General features: G+C 45.9%; 1 protein-coding gene across 1 annotated transcript; it reads right to left on the bottom strand.

Moving 5' to 3' along the window:
- Nucleotides 1–896: 896 nt before the first annotated feature.
- ARPIN (actin related protein 2/3 complex inhibitor) lies at nt 897–19,970 on the bottom strand. Its single transcript, XM_069984387.1, has 6 exons — nt 19,751–19,970; nt 15,111–15,186; nt 12,066–12,198; nt 7,902–8,108; nt 6,451–6,617; nt 897–1,350 (listed from the first exon to the last, which is right to left on the bottom strand). Exons 1-6 carry the CDS (start codon nt 19,840–19,842, stop codon nt 1,342–1,344), a joined length of 684 nt encoding a protein of 227 aa, XP_069840488.1. The 5' UTR covers nt 19,843–19,970; the 3' UTR covers nt 897–1,341.
- Between the last annotated feature and the right edge of the window lie 1,037 nt (nt 19,971–21,007).

The following is a 21,007-nucleotide window of genomic DNA, read 5'->3' as shown; positions in this document are numbered from 1 at the left end:
CCCAAGGCCTCATTTACACGTCCGTATCGAGATCGTTGACTCACAATTGCGGACTGCATTACAAAGCTGCATCTTTAGTTGTCTGCAAAGCACAGACCTATTTATTAAAGAATAGTCATCCATGCCACATTTGCAAGTCTGAATTAGCACCTGCCTGTTTTCTTTGCGGCAAGGGCATATGGACACGTTCAAATGAATGGGTCTGTAGTGCTGTCAGTAATTGTGGATCCAGAATTATGAACAAAACTACAGAAATTGTAAATGTAGCTTTATTCATTGGATAATTAAATAAAGAGAAGGTTCAGTGTATAAGTGATTTATTTACTTTGTATATTTTTATAGAAAAATATAACAGAATATCATTGCACAAACACATTTAGTGTAGATACATTACTTTTTTTCTTTTAGAATCATGTCATTAAAATAAAAAAAGAAAAATTCCGAACGTAGAAATACAAAAAAAAAAAAAAGTTATAATACAGAAATGTTCCTCATTGCAGGGCTAAGTCGTCAACTAAAAGTAAACACCACAGCATTGTATAGAAGAAATAATATTGTATATGATATATAAGTGCCACCTTATACACTGGGCAAAGAAGTGCAGCTCCAGTCTGCTATCAAAAACACTTCCAGTAAACAATAATATGATATATCCCATGTAGGACTGGCACTTCCAGCTACAGCAATAATGCAAATCAAATGCAAGGGTGGTTTCATACACAGATTTTTTACAGCTCAAGGACTCCTACTTCTTTATTCTGCTAAAAAAAAACTTGACGTAAAACTTGCTTAAAGGGGTTATCCAGCGCTACAAAAACATGGCCACTTTCCCCCTACTGTTGTCTCCAGTTTGGGCGGGGTTTTGAAACTCAGTTCCATTGAAGAAAATGGAGCTTAATTGCAAACCGCACCTGAACTGGAGACAACAGTAGGGGGAAAAGTGGCCATGTTTTTGTAGCGCTGGATAATTTCTTTAATGTGACTGCCAAGGACAAGTAGTGAAGAACACCTTAGCACATTTGTGTTCTGCAACATGTAAACCTAGCTGTAAGTTATAACCCCATCATTGGCACATCCATCTAACAGAAACTAAACAGTCCATTACATCATTGCATAAAGATCACATAAAATGAAGGACTAGTCCACGGAAGGACCACACCTGCTCTGCCAATGCTAAATAGGCAAACAGGCCACAATTTGTGTTGTCCTTGAGAATTTGTAGATTTTGGAAATGGTTGCATCAGAAAGGCCCGTCGAAGAAACAATTGGTCTATATGTTCAGCAAGGGAAGAGGCTGGATCACGTTTGGGTGCTGTACTGACCAACCAACCAGCAAGTACTTCAGTCATCCTGTAAAATAAATAGACAAACATTGGACAAGAGGCATTACAGTATAAGCAAAGCACATGTGGCTAAACAGAATAAAAATATTGTTTAAATTAAAGGGGTTATCTACCTAACAGCTAAACAATAAAATGCTCCTTTTTGGTGGGGCACACTCCAAGGCCCATCTCTCAAAGTCATAGCAGTTGTGCCAGAGCTACAGATGTTAGGGGAAAAACTTGTCATGTTTATGCTGTAATTTTTTTTAATACCTAGACAATGGCCACTTGTATTCACACTAGTATCATATATGAGGCTATATGATGGATGTCAAAACACCCTAACAGATCCCAATGATTTACAATGGAATTCACCATTAGAATATCTCAGTAGACTACGCTATTTTGCTTTGTATAAAAGCTCATGCACATGGAGTTATAAATAGCTTCCACTGTAGAGCAAGTGTTATCTACCATATGCCTCCGACTTTACATGAAAAACAAATTGTTGCATGTTCCACTGACTGTTCTATGTGCAGAAGTATTATCCCCAAACAACATTGCTTGTAATGGAGCACTTTACATACAGAACTCAACTTTTTGTATTGTTTTTTTTTTAACTTATGAACAGGTTTGAGAAATATATACATTGTTATATTACACATATTATTGCTGGTTTCAAAGACACAGCAGTTCTGGCTACTAAACCCTTCATGGGAATAGCAGACAACAGATAACTTTTTTTATATAATATAATATGAAATGTAAGACAATAGTGTTATCTACGCTATGTTAGTAACATTATGTGATGACCAAGCCATCAATCCATGTTCTTCAGCAGACAAAGGCAAATAATGTAAAGAATACAGTTTCTTAAAACTGTTCCAAGTAAAAGGCATTTGGAATTACAAATGACTATGTAAACAATGCTGACAATACTTCTTTAAAGGGGTAGTCCACCCAAAAAAAATTTCTTTCAAATCAACTGGTACCATAAAGTGCCAGAGATTTGTAATTCACTTCTATTAAAAAAACTTAAGTCTTCCAGTACTTATCAGCTGCTGTGTGTCCAGCAGGAAGTGGTGTTTTCTTTCCTGTCTGACCCAGTGCTCTCTGTTGCCTCCTCTGTCCATGTCAGGAACTGTCCAAAGCAGGAGCAAATCAACATAGAAAACCTCTCCTGCTCTCCAGACTGGAAATAATACAACTTCCTGTTGGGCATACAGCAGCTGATAAGTACTGGAAGGCTTGAGATTTTTTAATAGAAGTAAATTACAAATCTCTGGCACTTCATGGTAGCAGTTGATTTGAAAGAAAAATTTTTTGGGTGGACTACCCCTTTAACCCCTTCGTGCTGCAGCTAGTTTGGGCCTTAATGACCAGGCTAATTTTTCAAAATCTGACCTGTCTCACTTTATGCTCTTATAGCTCAGTGATGCTTTAACGTATGCTAGCGATTCTGAGATTGTTTTTTCGTCACATATGGCACTTTATGTTAGTGGCAAAATTTGGTCACTACTTTGTGTGTTTTTTGTGAAAAACATCAAAATATCATGAAAATTTTAAAAAATTTGCATTTTATGAACTTTGAAATTCTCTGCTTCTAAAAAAAGAAAGTCGTAGCACATAAATTAGTTACTAAGTCACATTACCAATATGTCTTCTTTATTCTGGCATAATTTGGTAAACATATTTTACTTTTTTAGGGTGTTACGGGGCTTAGAAATTCATCAGCAAATTATCACATTTTCGTGAAAGTTTCCAAAACTGATTTTTTTAGGGACCAGTTCTTTTTTTAAATGGATTTAGAAGTCTGGTATCCTGAAAACCCCCATAAGTGACCCCATTTTGGAAACTACACACCTTAAAGAATTAATCTAGGGGTATAATGAGCATTTTAACCCTACAGGGGCTGGAGGAAAGTATTCACAATTAGGCAGTAAAAAAATGGAAAATTAAAATTTTCCAATAATATATACGTTTAGATTAAAGTTTCTCATTTTCAAAAGGAAAATGAGAGAAAAAGCACCCCAAAATTTGTAACGCAGGTTCTCTTGAGTACAACGGTACCCCATATGTGGGCGTAAACCACTGTATGGGCACACAGCCGGGCTCAGAAGGAAGGGAGCACCAATTAGCTTTTCCAATGCAGATTTTGCTGAAGAAGTTTCCGAGCGCCAGGTGTGTTTGCAGAGCTCCTGTAGTGTCAGCAGAGAGAAAACCCCCCATAAGTCACCCCATTTTGGAAAGTGCACCCCTCAAAGAATTCATCTTGGTGTGTGGTGACCTTTTTGACCCCACAGGTATTACAGGAAAGTATTTAAAAGAAGACAGTAAAAATGAAAAACTCGAATTCTTCCAATAATATGTTTGTTTAGTTTGAAATTTCTCAATTTCACGAGGAACAAGAGAAAAAAAGTACCCCAAAATTTGTAACGCAGGTTCTCCTGAGTACAATGGTACCCCATATGTGGGCGTAAACCACTGTATGAACACACAGGAGGGCTCAGAAGAGAAGGAGCGCCAATTAGCTTTTTTAATGCAGATTTTGCTGCAGAAGTTTCCGAGCGCCAGGTGCGTTTGCAGAGCCCCTGTAGTGCCATCAAAGTAAAATCTCGCCATAAGTCACCCCATTTTGGAAAGTGCACCCCTCAAAGAATTCATTTTGGGGTGTGGTAAGCATTTTGACCCCATAGGTATTAGAGGAAAGTATTCAAAAGTAGACAGTAAAAATGAAAAACTCAAATTTTTCCAATAATATGTTGGTTTAGTTTGAAATTTCTCAATTTGACGAGGAACAGGAGAGAAAACGTACCCCAAAATCTGTAACTCAGGTTCTCCTGAGTAAAACGGTACCCCATATGTGGGCATAAACCCCTGTATGGGCACACAGCAGGGCTCAGAAGGGAAGGAGCGCCAATTTGCTGGAGCAAAACCGCAGCTAGTAATGGTTATTAGAATAGCGCAGTTACTAAAATAAAATAAATGAGATTACAGGTAATGTGGGGTGGTTACGGGCAACCTGGGGTGGTTATGGGCAACCTGAGGTAGTTACGGACAACATGGGGTGGTCACGGGCAACCTGGGGTGGTTACGGGCAACCTGGGGTGGTTACGGGCAACCTGGGGTGGTTACAGACAATCTGGGGTGGTTACGGGCAACGTGGGGTGGTTACGGGCAATGTGGGGTGGTTACGGATAAACTGAATGGTAATCTCAGGTGGGTACCTGTAATCTGTCATGGTTACCGCAATCTGGAGAGGGTCATTGGCAATTTGGGGTGGTCAGAGGCAACATGCAGTGGTCAGAGGCAACCTGCGGTGGTCGGAGGAAACCTGCGGTGGTCAGAGGCAACGTGGCCTGGTCAGAGGCGACGTGAGGTGGTCAGAGGCAACGTGGGGTGGTTACAGGCAACGTGGGCTGGTTACGGGAAACCTGCTGTGCTTACAGCCAATCTGGGGTGGTTACGGGCAACGTGGGGTGGTTACGGGCAACCTGCAGTGTTTACAGACAATCTGGGGTGTGATACGGGCAACGTGTGGTGGTTACGGATAAACTGAAGTTCTTATAGGCAATCTGGGGTGGATACCTGTAATCTGGCATGGGCACCGCAATCTGGAGGGGGTCATTGGCAATTTGGCGTGGTCAGAGGCAACGTGGCGTGGTCAGAGGCAACGTGGCGTGGTCAGAGGCAACGTGGCGTGGTCAGAGGCAACGTGGCGTGGTCAGAGGCAACGTGGCGTGGTCAGAGGCAACGTGGCGTGGTCAGAGGCAACGTGGCGTGGTCAGAGGCAACGTGGCGTGGTCAGAGGCAACGTGGCGTGGTCAGAGGCAACGTGCAATCTGGGGGGGGGGGGGGGTTACATGTAATCTGGCGTGATTACGGGAAACCTGGGGGGTTATGTGCAACCTGGAAGGGTTACAGACAATCTGGGATTGTTACTGCTAAACTGAAGTGCTTATAGGTAATCTGGGGTGGGTACATGTAATTTGGGGTGGTTACGGGCAATCTGGAGGGGGTCACTGGCAATTTGGGGTGGTTACGGGCAATGTGCGGTGGTTACGGGCAACGTACGGTGGTTACGGGCAACGTGCGGTGGTTACAGGTAATCTGGGGTAGGGTTAGGGGTAATTTGGGAGTAAACTGCAATTATTACTATAATAAAAAAGTGTGTGTTTTATTTTTTGTATGTTTTTTTTACTTTTTTTTTCACTTTTTGTACTTTACACATTCATTTTCACTGTATTACTATGATTACTGTGATATTTTGTTTCACAGTAATCATAGTTCAGTGAAAGAGACCAAATTGGTCTCTGTCACTTTAAATTTTCCAGAGTTGGCTGGTTGTGAAGCGCATGCGCACTTCATAACCAGCCAGGACGTCGAGGAGGACGGAGCTCTAGGATCAGGTGAGTATATGGGGAAGGGGGAGGTGACTGGGGGGCGACTTGGGGGGTGGGGGGACATCACTTTTTATCCCCTGTCACCAATCATTTATGGTGACAGGGGATCAAAAGTGCCGGCGGCACATGGTACAAGCGATCAGCGGTATATAGTATATACCGCTGATCGCTTGTACCGGGACCCCACAGGGGGGTCCCTGATGACTGCCCCATGCTCTCCGCTACCTCCGGTGGCGGAGAGCATGGGGCTTTCATTCATTTAAACTTTTCCATCCCAGCGAACAAACATCGTTTGTTCGCAGGGATGGCGGCGGCCATCTTGGAAATGATGGCCGCCGGGGGAGGGGGGTTAGTTATCGGGGCACTAGGGGGGTCTGATCTGGGGTCTGATATACACTTATTTCATCTCCCCCCACCGTGGATTCACGGCGGGGGGAGATGAAAGGCGGCGGCGGCACCGGTAATCCCCTTTACCGACGGCCGCCGCTATAACGTTAATCTCCCCCCGACGTAAGTTTGGCCCATTTTCCTGGAGTGTGGGTAAAGCCGACTACCATGTGGAGCACTATTGGAGGGGGCTGGCTAACATGTGGGGCACTAATGGATGGGAATAACTTACATAGGTAATGTTTCATGTTGGGGTATATAGTAGTAGTATTTATGTTTTTTAAGTGGCCAACCTCTTTAAAGGTATATAGGTTATTGGAACATAAGTATTTTCATACCCATTCGTCATCTTCAGCTCCATCACCCTGACCACGGGCCTCGGATGTAGGCTCAGCACTGCGAGATTTATTGGCCATTATGTTGTCTGTCCAGGAAGCTCCAGTCTGAGCATCTCCAGCAAAATTACATTTTGTTACTGTCCCAGTGTCAACCTTTGCCAAGGAAACTAAAGGATAGAAAAATTTATTATTTATTGCTGCACTACAAGATTAATAAAACAGAAAACTAAATATCGGGCCACAATCTGCGCTATTTTTTTTAAAGCTCCTAAAAGACCATGTTTATACAGCACAAATTTGTCAAAGGTGGAATGCCAGCAAATTCCACAACTTAAAGCATCGTTAGGGTAGCTTCACACGTACAGACTTGCAGCGTTAATAACGCTGCAAGTTGTCTAGGTCCTGGCAGATCACTTTTACTACATACACACAGCGGTCTGAATGGCCACTTAACCCCTTCAGCTGCCGCCCGGCTCCCGCTCTGTATACATTACCTGTCCTCACTGCATGCATTACCTGGCCTAAGTTGCCCAGCCGCAGCCACTGATTGGCCGGGCGGTAGAGCAGCACGCTGGGACCTCGTGCAGCGAGGAGAAGTAATGTATACAGAGCGGAAGCCGGCGGCAGCTGAAGGGGTTAAGCGGCCGGCAGAATTACATAGTGAAAGTAGTGAAAGTAATCTGCCAGGACCTAGCCGACTTGCAGCGTTATTAACGCTGCGAGTCAGTAGGTGTGAAGGCACCCTTATACTGTTATTTCTATATTGCCCTCATCCACCAATGACATTTTCCATTAGTTGTAAGAGGATCATGCTTGGTGGTAAACCACAGGGAAACAAAGTTTGTTGTCCTTAGCCTGGATAATAATCTAAATATCCTACTCAAACAGGCTGTTTCTGTTATTATATAACATGAGGTCATGTGATTACAGCAGCCTCTGCGCTTGTTCACTTTTGCAGTGCGAGAGGTGTAGGAGGGACGTGCTACTGAGGAGAAAGGACGTAAAATGTTATAAGTCTATGAGGCTTTTCTTGTACAGGGAGTCAGAGATTTCAGGTAATGGGAAGATAAGTACCCAGTTATATCAACAGATCACAGAGACCCTGACCAATCAAAACCTTATCTCTGAGATGTCAAAAGATTTTCTTTGGCATTTCCCTGATCATATCATCAGACTCATAATTGAATTGGATACTGACTGAAGGGGCCACTTAATATGGTGGTTTTGGTGGTCTTCCTGCAATAGCCATCCCTTTGCTAGGTCCTTTCCTGAAGGGGTATCTGGCTATTCCCGTGTTCTGAGACTCATAAGAAAGGCTCCGCAGGCCTCTCTGCAGTAAGATCACAATGTCACGCTATTAATTTTCAACTAACAATAGCGTGAAACCCATGAATCCAAGATACTGTTTTTGAACAGTTTCTGCATATTCTATATTAAAGCAACAGTCTTACATATAAAAGGTCCATCTCCCAAGGTTTTCAATCTTAATTGTTCACCAAACTCTAGTTCAGTCTTCTCCATTTCAGCTTCTGGCAACCAAAATGCAACGCAATCCTTGGGGGTTAACTTCAGACTGATTTTCATTAATTCCTCCTTGTTAACAAGACGTTTCAGTTCCTCTGGCTGCAGTCTGTCTGTTTCACCCTTCGCTTCCACCTCTGGTGAAGGACGTATAGTTATGTAAATCATTAAGATATCTTATATTTCAGAAATCTGCCAGCTGTATTTTTCATTAGAAACTACAGTCACTGTTGGATAGCCGTTAGGGTATAAAAGCAAACTGTATCTTCTTAGCCAAGAGCCAAGCTGCTCAAGTGCCACAGCCGGACATGCCTCCATGCTTGGCCTTATCTCCAGCACCCCTTTACTGATGTAACACGCCCTCTACATCAGTCAAGGAGGTGCAGAAAGATGAGAGCAAGTGTTTAGGCATGTCAGGCTGTGGCACAATAACAGTTTGGCTCCACCTCCTTGACACTTGGCTAAGAGAAAAAGGAAATTATATAAGTTTGGTAAACACCAAGAAAGTTTGCTTTAATAACCTAACAGCTATCCAACAGGATCAGCTCATTCTCTTTCAAAACTTACAGTTTAACTATTTCACTGTCCGAGACACTTGTAATATGCCATATCTAATATTTTAAATGCAGAAACATGACATATTACGATACAGAGCTTAGCTCTTGGTATCATCATAGTCTCCAAAAGATACCAAACTCAATATTCTATGTTCAATATTTGGGCTATGGTGAATGTTTTACATTATAGTTTTATGTGAGTGGAAGGAAGACTGAGGTTGCATATAAAAGCAGAAAGGTGGGACGCCTACCCATTACTATTCCCTACTGTACAACCTCTAGTATCTATCCTGAGGCCCCCCCCCCCCCATGCACATGCTTGGCATGGCTAAGAAGGGCTTAACCGCTGCAAGACTGCTCTAGCGATGCTTATCCCTTTAAGAACAATGGGCAAGGGCATGGAAAATCCATAACTCCTGACCCTTTCCCCCCCTGACATCATCTGGTGACGGTGAGTTCGGCATCTCAAAGGCCCCCATACACCTTCAATAACAGATGGCCAAACGATCGTCCAGCAGTCAGTTATATCTTTTGTTGGTTTTATCTCCCACCATGCACCAAAACGTTAAAGGGGTATTCCCAAGACCTAAAGTGATTTAACACTGTCCATCACACATACACTACATTTCTCAACATATCTCTATTGAGTATATGGGGGTTTATGGATCTGTTTTAATGCGGCTTGACGTATCCCAGCATTTGCATTAAATATATTCGTCTAACCTGCTGACAACTTCCTATTGTGCAAGGGGCACTGAGGATGCAGGTAGGTCTCTTACCTTCATCCTCAGCGCCGTTCCGGTGCAGTTTGTAGTGTAATCCTGTGTCTGGTAAGCCAGTTTGGCGCAATGGGGGCAGGACTACCGCCACCTCCAGAAGGCAGGTCCGCCCCGACCAGCCCACCCCTTCTAATGGTTATCACAGGAGCTGGCCGAGCGGATCAGTGCTCTGGGGGTTGTAGCCCCACCACAAGTGCGCCAAACAGCCTTACTGGACACAGGATTACACTACAAACTGCACAGGAACAGTGCACAATAGGGAGTTATAAGCAGGTAAGATTAATCTAATCTGCTAAAAGTTTTCCTTTAAATGGAACTAGCTTTACACCCTTAGGCTGGGTTCACACTATGTATATTTGAGGCTGTATTTGTGAGGCTGTATAGCAACCAAAACCAGGAGTGGATTGAAAACACAGAAAGGCTATGATCACATAATGTTGTAATTGAGTGGATGGCCATCATTTAATGGCAAATATTTGCTGTTATTTTAAAACAACGGCTGTGGTATTGAAATAATGGCCGTTATTTACTGTTATATGGCGGCCATCCACTCAATTTCAACATTGTGTGAACAGATCCTTTCTGTGTTTTCAATCCACTCCTGGTTTTGGTTGCTATGAGGACCTGACATGAGGACCAAATACTGCCTGAAATATACATAGTGTGAACCCAGCCTTAGGGTGCCTTCACACCTACCGTATCGCAGTAGAAAATCCGCTGCGGATCCGCAGCAGATTTAACTAAATGAATGAACACAGCATTAAATACGCACTGTCAAATCCGCTGCAAATCCGCAGCAGATTTGTAAGTGTGGATTTAGTGCTGTGTTCATTCATTTAGTTAAATTTTCTACTGCGATACGGTAGGTGTGAAGGCACCCTTAGGGTATGTTCACACTGAGCAAATGTCGCCTCCGCGTGCGTCGCTCTTGGCTCAAAGAATTGACATGTCAATTTGCGCAGAGCAGGGGCAGGAGCCCCTTTGCGAAGAGAGAGGCAGGAGTGGTGGTGCGCAAGCCCTCCCACAGAGGAACATTGTTCCACTGAGGCAGGCTGCCGTGGAATTCCGCCACATTTGCTCAGTGTGAACAAACCCTTAGAGATAACAGGGGGAAGGGTAAAGACCAGCTGCCCACAGCTCACAGATCGCAGCAGAGCACACAAGGTGGATTATGCAGTGTACACTTGTATTTAAAGCATACCTATCATTTAAACAAACCGCTGACATGTCATAATGACATGAGTTTTGTGTCAGTCGGGGTCCAGGTGCTGAGACCCCCGCCGATCGGTAGAAGGAAGGGGTAGAACTGCACAGAGCACACTCTGCCCCTCATCTCCGCTCTCACTGCTAAAGTAGTGGTAGACGGAATTATAATGGAGCCCTATGGAACTTCCAGCAATAGTGTCTACCAGAAGGACCATAGGCTCCATTAGAATTCCGTCTAATGCTACTTTAGCAGTGAGAGCTGAAGAAAAGGGGCAGGGCGTGTGCTGCTGAGCAAGTCTGTCCCTTCATTCTAGCGATCGCCATGGGTGTCGCTATGATAGGTACACTTTAAGGGTATGTGCACACTGAGGAAAAGGCGAGGAATTCAGCTTGAAATTCCTCCCGTAAAAAATGTACAGAGCAAAGTCCCATTGTGTCCAATGGGTTTTCTGCTCTGTTGTTCACACTGCAGAATTTCAGAGCAGAATTTTCTGCTGTAGATCTGCTAGAGGAATCCTATAGAAGTCAATGGGGGGCTTAAATTCTGCTTGAATTCTGCCTGAAAACTTTCTGCTTCAATTCCTCGAGAATTCCTCAGTGTGCACATAGCCTAAAGGAGTTTCTGATTACAATAAAAATGTCCTTGGAAACAGACGTAAAAAGGGAAAAGGGGACAGACAGCGGGGGGTCTGAAAGCGACTAGAGAAATGGGTATATGTTTTATTTCCTTCCTAATCCCTGCCCCCTGGAAATTTTCTTTTGTAGTCAGAAAACACATTTAAAGCGTAACTGTTATTTATATGTCATTTTTCAGAAATCAATAAATATCAATGGTATAAGTGATTTTAAGAAACTCTGTAATAGGTTTTATTAAGCCAAATAAATAGCTGTTTTCCTACCTCCCCCACCCTTTAAAAGATGCAGGATTTCTGTGTCAATTATGCTCTATGGAGAGTGGAGGGGTCCAGGGGGGTGAATGGGCATGGAGAGGAGAAAAGGCAGTCCTGCAAAATACTACATCCGGCAATCTTCTCTCACCAAGCTCCCAGATAACCTTTAACCTTTCCGACCCTTGAATGCAGCATTGTATGTGCCCAGACAGCTTTCAAACTACACAGCTGCCTACCTCCTCTTACTCCTCACACATCCCCCTCGACCACCTCCCCCCTCCATAGGTTATAATGGACTCAGCAAATCTTCCCTTTGCTCCTCTGTAATGAAGACAGCTTTGCCTGATAATGCACAGATAAGAAATGAGCGGGGGGGGGGCAGCTTTTTGGAGTACAAAAAGAGGCTTTTTGTCTAATAAAAGCTATTAGAATTTCTCAAAATCACTTCTGTAAAAAACATTTAAATAACAGTATGACAGTTACACTTTAATATTCTGCCCCTTATCACTGTATCACCAGTGTGTTTTATTATATTATGTTCTGGGGTCACTTGCCCTTTCTCTATGCTTATATTTTTATTGGAATAAATAACATTTACATTATAGGGAAATTACATTAGTACTATCATTGAATAAAACTCTATATATATATAATATACCTACTGTAAGAAGACTGCAGGTAGCCAGTGTTCACCTTTTTAGTGTCACTGAAGTTAGGCTCAATTTCATTTCCTTTACTGTCAAACTTCCTGCAATGTATCTTGTTTGGTCTCATGTAGAGAATATACCATCGTTCCTAGGATACCACAAGTCAAGAAAAAAAGACAGTCATATAGAGCACACACATAAAAGTCATATTACAGAGGAGGTATTTGAAGATTGAAGATAATGTCAGGAGGAGATCATAAAGGGAAGGGGAGTATATAGGAAAGATTCTACTTCTCTCTCTTTTTTCTTTTTATTCCACTCTAAGATGCCTTTGAAAACTGCATCAAAACGACACGTGTGAGAGCACCCTAGAAGGGCACCAAAGGAAGGCAGCCGGGATCCTAGCCGATTACTGTAGGGGAGACAAACTTCTTATTTCCATCTTGATAGCATTTGTTAGAAGTGAGAAGCGCACGTATATTTTTACTGTCACACCGCCATCTCAAATCTGTAACGTTATCATTCTATCTTATAAGAAGATTGCAGCAAGCCGCAGCCTTATTAATGTGTCAATGGCACAAAGTGAAGCTGCAGACGGCTTGAAGAGCCCAAAAACCGTAGTGGGAGATCTGATTTCACTTGTCAGAGGGATCATTACACCCCTTCTGTTCCCTCCGTCTCGGAGCGTGCATTTTATCACAGAACACAGACTATGCTTCCACGCTCCATCAAAAACATCTCTAGCCTGATCTCTGACTGACTCGCATCCTGTTGGGTTTTAGACGTTTCAGAAAGCGCAAGCTTAATACATATAGAAACAAAAACATAACAAATAAGGGGCTAAAACAAACAGCACAAAATGAAATAAAAAAAGAACACGTCAGACAAGTGAACACCAGGAAAGTGAGGAGCGATTGCTTGTAAGCAGTAGAATTGATCTCGCCAGCTCAGCGGCGCAGTATTCACCATGCCTTCTCCAAACTCATGGAGATGTAATTGTACAGCTAAAGATCAATAGAACACACTGGCGTCTGACTGCAGGACATCTGCAATATAAAGAGAGAACTATTTGGGTAAATCTAGCCTCCTTAGTGCAATCTATAAAGCCCACTCCTGTCCCTAGCAATCAATAGTCCAGCAGAATCCAGCGCTATTCACAGAGGTTTGCTACAAACTATTACAAAATCGAGAGCCTTAAAAACCACTGACAAAGAGTATATGCAAAAAGAGAAAAAAAATCATTACATTCTTAAAAAAGAAAACTTGACCTCTGGACTGAAGGCTGCCAGACATTTTTATTGCACGCCACAGAGCCTCTTCTATAATACAAAAGTTCTTATAAATCAGATGCTGGAAATACGGCAGCTCACATGTGCCTGGTTTATATAAAGGCACACACCTCTACATAAATCTAGCAGACTGATCTTAGTAAATCACCCCCCCCACACACCATGTGTACCTGAACTTTTAACATACTTTTATCATGTCAGAAGTTTGGATCGGTGGGGGCCTGGGTGCGGAGCATTTGTTGGGCCCATACTCCACTCTTTCCAAGGAGATCTAAGCAATAACCAAGGGCACAATGCTTCTGCCCCTTTGTTAAAGTGATTATTGTTGGTCTCATCATCCAGACACCTGCTGATCCATACTTGTGGCATGTCTCCACGATGTCATACATTTTATTTAGGTTTAGGTACACTTATATTTTAAAGGGTTTTCTAGGACTTTTATATTGATGGCCTATCCTGGGTTGGACCCCCACTAATTTGGCACTGATAGCCTCACTGATAGCCTATTGCAGTGATGGCTAACCTTGACACACCAGCTGTTTCAAGACTACAACTCCCATCATACATGGGCAGCCAAATCCAAATCTTTGGTTGTTCAGGCATAACGGGAATTGTAGTTTTGCCACAGCTGGAGTGTCAAGGTTAGCCATCACTGGCCTATTGTAAGGGTCCATTTACACAGATTATCTGACACATTATCTGCCAAAGATTTGAAGCCAAAGCCAGAAACAGACTATAAACAGAGATCAGTTCATAAAGGAAAGCCTGACATTTTTTCTCTTTCAAATCCATTCCTGGCTTTGGCTTCAAATCTTTGGCAGATAATTAGGTATGGTCCGAACCGAGTTCGGTTCGGGTTTGTACGAACCCGAACCCTCGGTAATGATTCCCGTTGTCTTCCCGCTGTCTGCTCGCTCCGTGGAGCGGGCGGATCCAGCGGGAGGACCGCCTGGAAAACTGGGATACAGCCATAGCCATAGGCTGTATTCCAGTTTTCCAGGTGTTCCTCCCGCTGTATCCGCCCGCTCCACGGAGCTGGCAGACAGCGAGAATCTGCTGCCGAGCGTTCGGGTTCATACGAATCCGAACCTCGGCAGGTTCGGACCATCCCTACAGATAATCAGTCAGATAATCTTTCTGTGTAAATGGACCCTAATGCTATGTTTACATGGAATGATTATGGGGCGAATTTTCGCAATAACGATCGCATTAAGCGATAATTGTTCTGTGTAAACGCAGCAAACGATCAAGGGATTAGCTAAAAATCGTTCATTTTGATCTTTGAAGATGTTAACAAATCATCGTTGATCGTTCGCAAAAAATTCGCAGATCGTTCCGTGTAAACAGTTGTTTACTGATTTTTCCTATGTGCGAGATAGGCTTAAGCGATCGCAAAATGAATTTTCTGTACGATATATTGTTCCATCTAAACGCTGATCGTTATAAAAAAAAAATCGTTACTTCAAAATCGTTAATCGTACGATCGGGCGAATTATCGATACGTGTAAACGTAGCATAAGGCTAGGCTATCAATATGAATGTCATAGGGAATCTCTTTAGTAATTTAATTTAGATTTTAGTGGATACATCTATTCAATTTCATTCATTATTTGTCAGTACTTTGTGCTAACATACAATGGAGCAATAGAAAAAAAAAACACCCCAAATATCTGCTTAAAACATAATTGGAAAAAATTTAAAGGGGCTATGTCAAAGGGCAGCATGTGCTGTAGCAACATTTTGAGACCAGGCTTCATAAATGTCTACTCACCTTCTTCCCTTTGACATCAGTGACTGTGTGGCGAGAGTAATCCACTAGTGCCCCTTCCAGAAGAACGCCCGGTCCACTATAAAATAAGGTATACACAGCTCAGTCGATTTAGGTCTATTGGCCAGCTATCCATACTTGACAAATCCCAGGAAAAATCCAATGTATATAAGAGGATCCCAGCAGAAACAAGTACTAGAATGCTGGATTTCAGCCTGCCCCAGAATATAAATGCAGCTGAGCACGCGCCACAGTCTGCGAGCAGGAAACAGAGTTTTCTATCAAAATTGCTCAGTGTGCACCTACCCTATGGCAGTACACGTGCACACTCGGCTGGGTTGAGCACTCAGTATATGGTATAGTAGTAGAAATAGCACTTGGATAAGAGCTACCTTTTGGATATGATCAGCTGTAGATCCCGGATGCGCACTAAAAATCCCTCTAATATACATGAAATACACGTCTGATGTGCCTCAATCTAAGCTTTACAAAGGTGTGCAAATGGAAAAAAAAAAAACTATAAAAAAAGAGGAAAAACTAAACATACTCTTATTAGGTCCCACGCCATTTGAAAATATGCTTCATATAAGCATCAGGGCGTATTTAGACAGAGGCGTGATTACAGCAGATAACAGCCCATCAGCTGTGACTACGTGGATGACAAGGACCGCCCTGATGCCTATATGAAGCATATTTGCATATGGCATGGCACCTAATAAGAGTATGTTTCCTATGGGGAGACACTGCTGGGTTCTCATACTGCCTTCCAAAAGCCAAGGTACCGCTGTATACACGTATTCCCTGTAACTACTGATTGACAGCTGCAGTCCACAAGAATTCATACAACTAAATGTGTCACTGTGGACAGCAGCTGTCACTCAATGGTGTCACAGGGTGTCCCTGGCCTAATACTGGCAGCACAGAATAGCTTCTAAGGCAAGTTCTGTTTATTGTACAGTATCAGAGCAGAGATCCTCCCCTATGTGCAGTCCCATCCTCCCCCTATGTACAGTCCCATCTTCCCCCTATGTACAGTCCCATCTTCCCCCTATGTACAGTCCCATCTTCCCCCTATGTGCAGTCCCATCTTCCCCCTATGTGCAGTCCCATCTTCCCCCTATGTGCAGTCCCATCTTCCCCCTATGTGCAGTCCCATCTTCCCCCTATGTGCAGTCCCATCCTCCCCTATGTGCAGTCCCATGCAGCAAGAGGCAGCTCCATCCTCCCCTATGTGCAGTCCCATGTAGGAGGAGGCAGCCCCATCCTCCCTTATGTGCAGTCCCATTCAGCAAGAGGCAGCTCTATCCTCCCCTATGCAGGGCTCCAGATGGCGACCAAAATGGTCGCCAATGCGACTGATATTTTGCAAATGGCCCATTTGCGACTGGCCCCGGCGGCGGCGCGCTGTCTCTTTAAGTATCCCCGGCTGATGCGCGGCTGCCGGGGGTGTCCCATCCTATCCCCGGCAGCGCGGCGCATCAGTGAGCTGCCTGGGGCCCTGACTTCCGGCACAGGAAGCGCGCGTCAGAGACGCTTCCTGTGTCAGAAGTCACAGCCCCGGCGTACAGAGAGCTCACTGATGCGCTGCGCTGCCGGGGATAGGATGGGACACCCCCGGCAGCCGCGCATCAGCCGGGGATAGCGTCCGAAGAAGAAGAGGATCGCCGGGGGAGCGGGTTGTCAGGTGAGTTTGTGTGTTTGTTTTTTTTAAATACTGCTTAGCATAGAGGAAAGGGGGGGCATCTATAATGGGGGGAGAAGAGAGTGCCATCTATAATGGGGGGAAGAGAAGGGGGGCATCTATAATGGGGGGAGAAGAGGGGCCATCTTCAAGGGGGGGAGAGGGGGCTAGCTATAAGGGGAGGGGGTATCTATAAGGGGGGGGGGAGAAGAGGGGGCATCTATAATGGGGAGGAGGAGGGGGCATCTATAATGGGGGGGAGGAGGGGGCATCTATAATGGGGGGGAAGAGGGGGCATCTATAATGGGGGTAGAGGGGGTCATCTATAAGGGGAGGAGGTATCTATAAGGGGGGGAGAAGAGGGGGCATCTATAATGGGGGGGAGGAGGGGGAATCTATAATGGGGGTAGAGGGGGTCATCTATAAGGGGAGGGGGCCATCTATAAGGGGAGGGGGCCATCTATAAGTGTAGGGCAAACTGGCTGCAGACACTGGGAGATAGATATATGCACAATTATTATTATCAGGGCCCCTCAGGTGTCTGTATTGTAGGGGGTCACTTGCATTAGTCACTAGGTGAGAGATATATCTATTTATATACACATCTTGTGGGGGGTCACTATGGCTGCAGTCATAAGTCCAGCTCAGTATGTATAGACTGTTGCAAGCTTTTAAAGGGAACCTGTCACCCCCGGTGCCAGGGTGACAGGCTCCCAACCCCCCGTTAGAACCCCCTATACTCACCTCATCCCGCCGGGTCCCGCTTCTGGAGGTGGTCAGGTCACGGAGATCTCAGCCGCTGCAGCCCGGCGCGCACACTGAGAGATGAGTCCAACACTCATAGAGAATGACGGAGCGCTGGACTCTTCTGTCATTCTCTATGAGCGTTGGACTCATCTCTCAGCGCACGCCGGGCTGCAGCGGCTGAGATCTCCGTGACCCGACCATCTTCAGAAGCGGGACCCGGCGCGATGAGGTGAGTATAGGGGGTTTTAACGGGGGGTTGGGAGCCTGTCACCCCGTCACCGGGGGTGACAGGTTCCCTTTAAGTTCAAGTTCAGAAGAGTAAGCCTCATTAAAAGGCTAGCCAAGTGAGGCTGAAGTACTGAGTCAGACTGGATATGGTTGTCAAGTTGCAAGTTTCCATGTTGAACATTTTCAAACTAAGAAAAGAGAGAATCTAAAGGAGGAGGAGGAGGAAGCTGCCGTGGCCTCTGCACACAGTAAGTCCCATGTAACATAACATTAATTTTACATGGTTTAAAATGTTGGTGACCAAATATTCTATTTGGCGCCTAAATTTTTCAGGTTAGGAGCCAATGGCTCCCAGGTAAATTTTTTAGTCTGGAGCCCTGCTATGTGCAGTCCCATGTAGCAGGAGGCAGCTTCATCCTCCCCCTATGTGCAGTCCCATGTAGCAGCTCCATCCTCCCCTATGTGCAGTCCCATGTAGCAGCTCCATCCTCCCCCTATGTGCAGTCCCATGTAGCAGCTCCATCCTCCCACTATGTGCAGTCCCATGTAGCAGCTCCATCCTCCCCCTATGTGCAGTCCCATGTAGCAGCTCCATCCTCCCCTTTGTGCAGTCCCATGTAGCAGCTCCATCCTCCCCCTATGTGCAGTCCCATGTGCAGTCCCATCCTCCCCCCATGTGCAGTCCCATCCTCCACCATGTACAGTCCCATCCTCCCCCCATATACAGTCCCATCCTCCCCCCATGTACAGTCCCATCCTCCCCCATGTACAGTCCCATCCTCCCCCATGTACAGTCCCATCCTCCCCCCATGTACAGTCCCATCCTCCCCCCATGTACAGTCCCATCCTCCCCCCATGTACAGTCCCATCCTCCCCCCATGTACAGTCCCATCCTCCCCCCATGTACAGTCCCATCCTCCCCCCATGTACAGTCCCATCCTCCCCCCATGTACAGTCCCATCCTCCCCCATGTGCAGTTCTATCCTCCTCCATGTACAGTCCCATCCTCCCCCCATGTACAGTCCCATCCTCCCCCCATATACAGTCCCATCCTCCCCCCATGTACAGTCCCATCCTCCCCCATGTACAGTCCCATCCTCCCCCATGTACAGTCCCATCCTCCCCCCATGTACAGTCCCATCCTCCCCCCATGTGCAGTCCCATCCTCCCCCTATGTGCAGTCCCATGTACAGTCCCATCCTCCCCCCATGTGCAGTCCCATCCTCCCCCCATGTACAGTCCCATCCTCCCCCCATGTACAGTCCCATCCTCCCCCATGTGCAGTTCTATCCTCCTCCATGTACAGTCCCATCCTCCCCCCATGTACAGTCCCATCCTCCCCCCATGTACAGTTCCATCCTCCCCCCATGTACAGTCTCATCCTCCCCCCATGTACAGTCCCATCCTCCCCCATGTGCAGTCCTATCCTCCACCATGTACAGTCCCATCCTCCCCCTATGTGCAGTCCCATCCTCCCCCTATGTGCAGTCCCATGTACAGTCCCATCCTCCCCCCATGTACAGTCTCATCCTCCACCATGTACAGTCCCATCCTCCACCATGTACAGTCCCATCCTCCACCATGTACAGTCCCATCCTCCACCATGTACAGTCCCATCCTCCCCCTATGTGCAGTCCCATCCTCCCCCTATGTGCAGTCCCATCCTCCCCCTATGTACAGTCCCATCCTCCCCCCATGTACAGTCCCATCCTCCCCCCATGTACAGTCCCATCCTCCCCCATGTACAGTCCCATCCTCCCCCCATGTACAGTCCCATCCTCCCCCCATGTACAGTCCCATCCTCCCCCCATGTACAGTCCCATCCTCCCCCATGTGCAGTCCCATCCTCCCCCCATGTGCAGTCCCATCCTCCCCCCATGTACAGTCCCATCCTCCCCCCATGTACAGTCCCATCCTCCCCCCATGTACAGTCCCATCCTCCCCCTATGTACAGTCCCTACACTCCCCAGCACTGCCCCGCTCGTACCTCTGATACACGGCAGGCTCCCAGTCCCCGGGCAGCCGCTCATCGTGCACCGGCTTGATCTGCAGGGCATTATCGTGATAGATGCGACTCATGGTGACAGCAGCTGCAGCAGCTCAGGCCGGAGAGTCAGCGGTCAGAGGCCGGAGAGAGCAGTGCAGGGATCCCGGGGTGTGGAGGAGCCAGAAGCTTCCCGCCATTACTGCTGTATGTACCATTACCACAGAGGTGCACCCCGTGTATTACTGCACGCGTCATATCAGCCTATAAAACAATACGTAATCCATAGAAGAAATGATAAGAGATTTCATATGTTCATAGAACTCCCCCACTGCTGAGCGCACATGGTACGGTCTGAAGTCACACTCCCCTCCTTCCTGGGCTGGAGAGTGAGGAGTGACATGTGAGCTCAGTGCTATAGTGTGTGAGGAGGTATACAGCAAACAGGAGGGGGTATACAGCATACAGGAGGGGATATACATGTCATACAGGAGGGGATATACATGTCATACAGGAGGGGATATACATGTCATACAGGAGGGGATATACAGCATACAGGAGGGGGTATACAGCATACAGGAGGGGATATCCATGTGTCATACAGGAGGGGGTATACAGGATACAGGAGGGGATATACATGTCATACAGGAGGGGGTATACATGTCATACAGGAGGGGATATACAGCATACAGGAGGGGATATACAGGATACAGGAGGGGATATACAGGATACAGGAGGGGATATACATGTCATACAGGAGGGGATATACAGCATACAGGAGCGGATATACAGGATACAGGAGGGGATATACAGGATACAGGAGGGGATATACATGTCATACAGGAGGGGATATACAGCATACAGGAGGGGATATACAGGATACAGGAGGGGATATACATGTGTCATACAAGAGGGGTCATACAGCATACAGGAGGGGATATACAGCAAACAGGAGGGGGTATACAGCATACAGGAGGGGATATCCATGTGTCATACAGGAGGGGATATACAGCATACAGGAGGGAATATACATCAGGGCCGCTTTAACCAGAGGGCACATGGTGCACGTGCACCAGGCCCACTGGTTAAAGGGGCCCACCCTGCGCAGGGCCGGCCTTTGCTTTGTGCGACCATTGCGGTCACACAGGGCTCCGGCCACCAGCCTGCCAGGGGGGCGCCATCGGGATGGGTAAGTTACCTATCCATGGCGCCCCCTGCAGGCCCCCCCCTTTCTGCTGCGCACTGCACTGTAGCTATGAG

This window comes from Dendropsophus ebraccatus, chromosome 1 (assembly GCF_027789765.1).
Source record: "Dendropsophus ebraccatus isolate aDenEbr1 chromosome 1, aDenEbr1.pat, whole genome shotgun sequence".
Lineage (NCBI taxonomy): Eukaryota > Metazoa > Chordata > Amphibia > Anura > Hylidae > Dendropsophus > Dendropsophus ebraccatus.
Note: the sequence above shows the minus strand (reverse complement) of the source record. Positions and strands in the feature narration are given on the sequence as shown.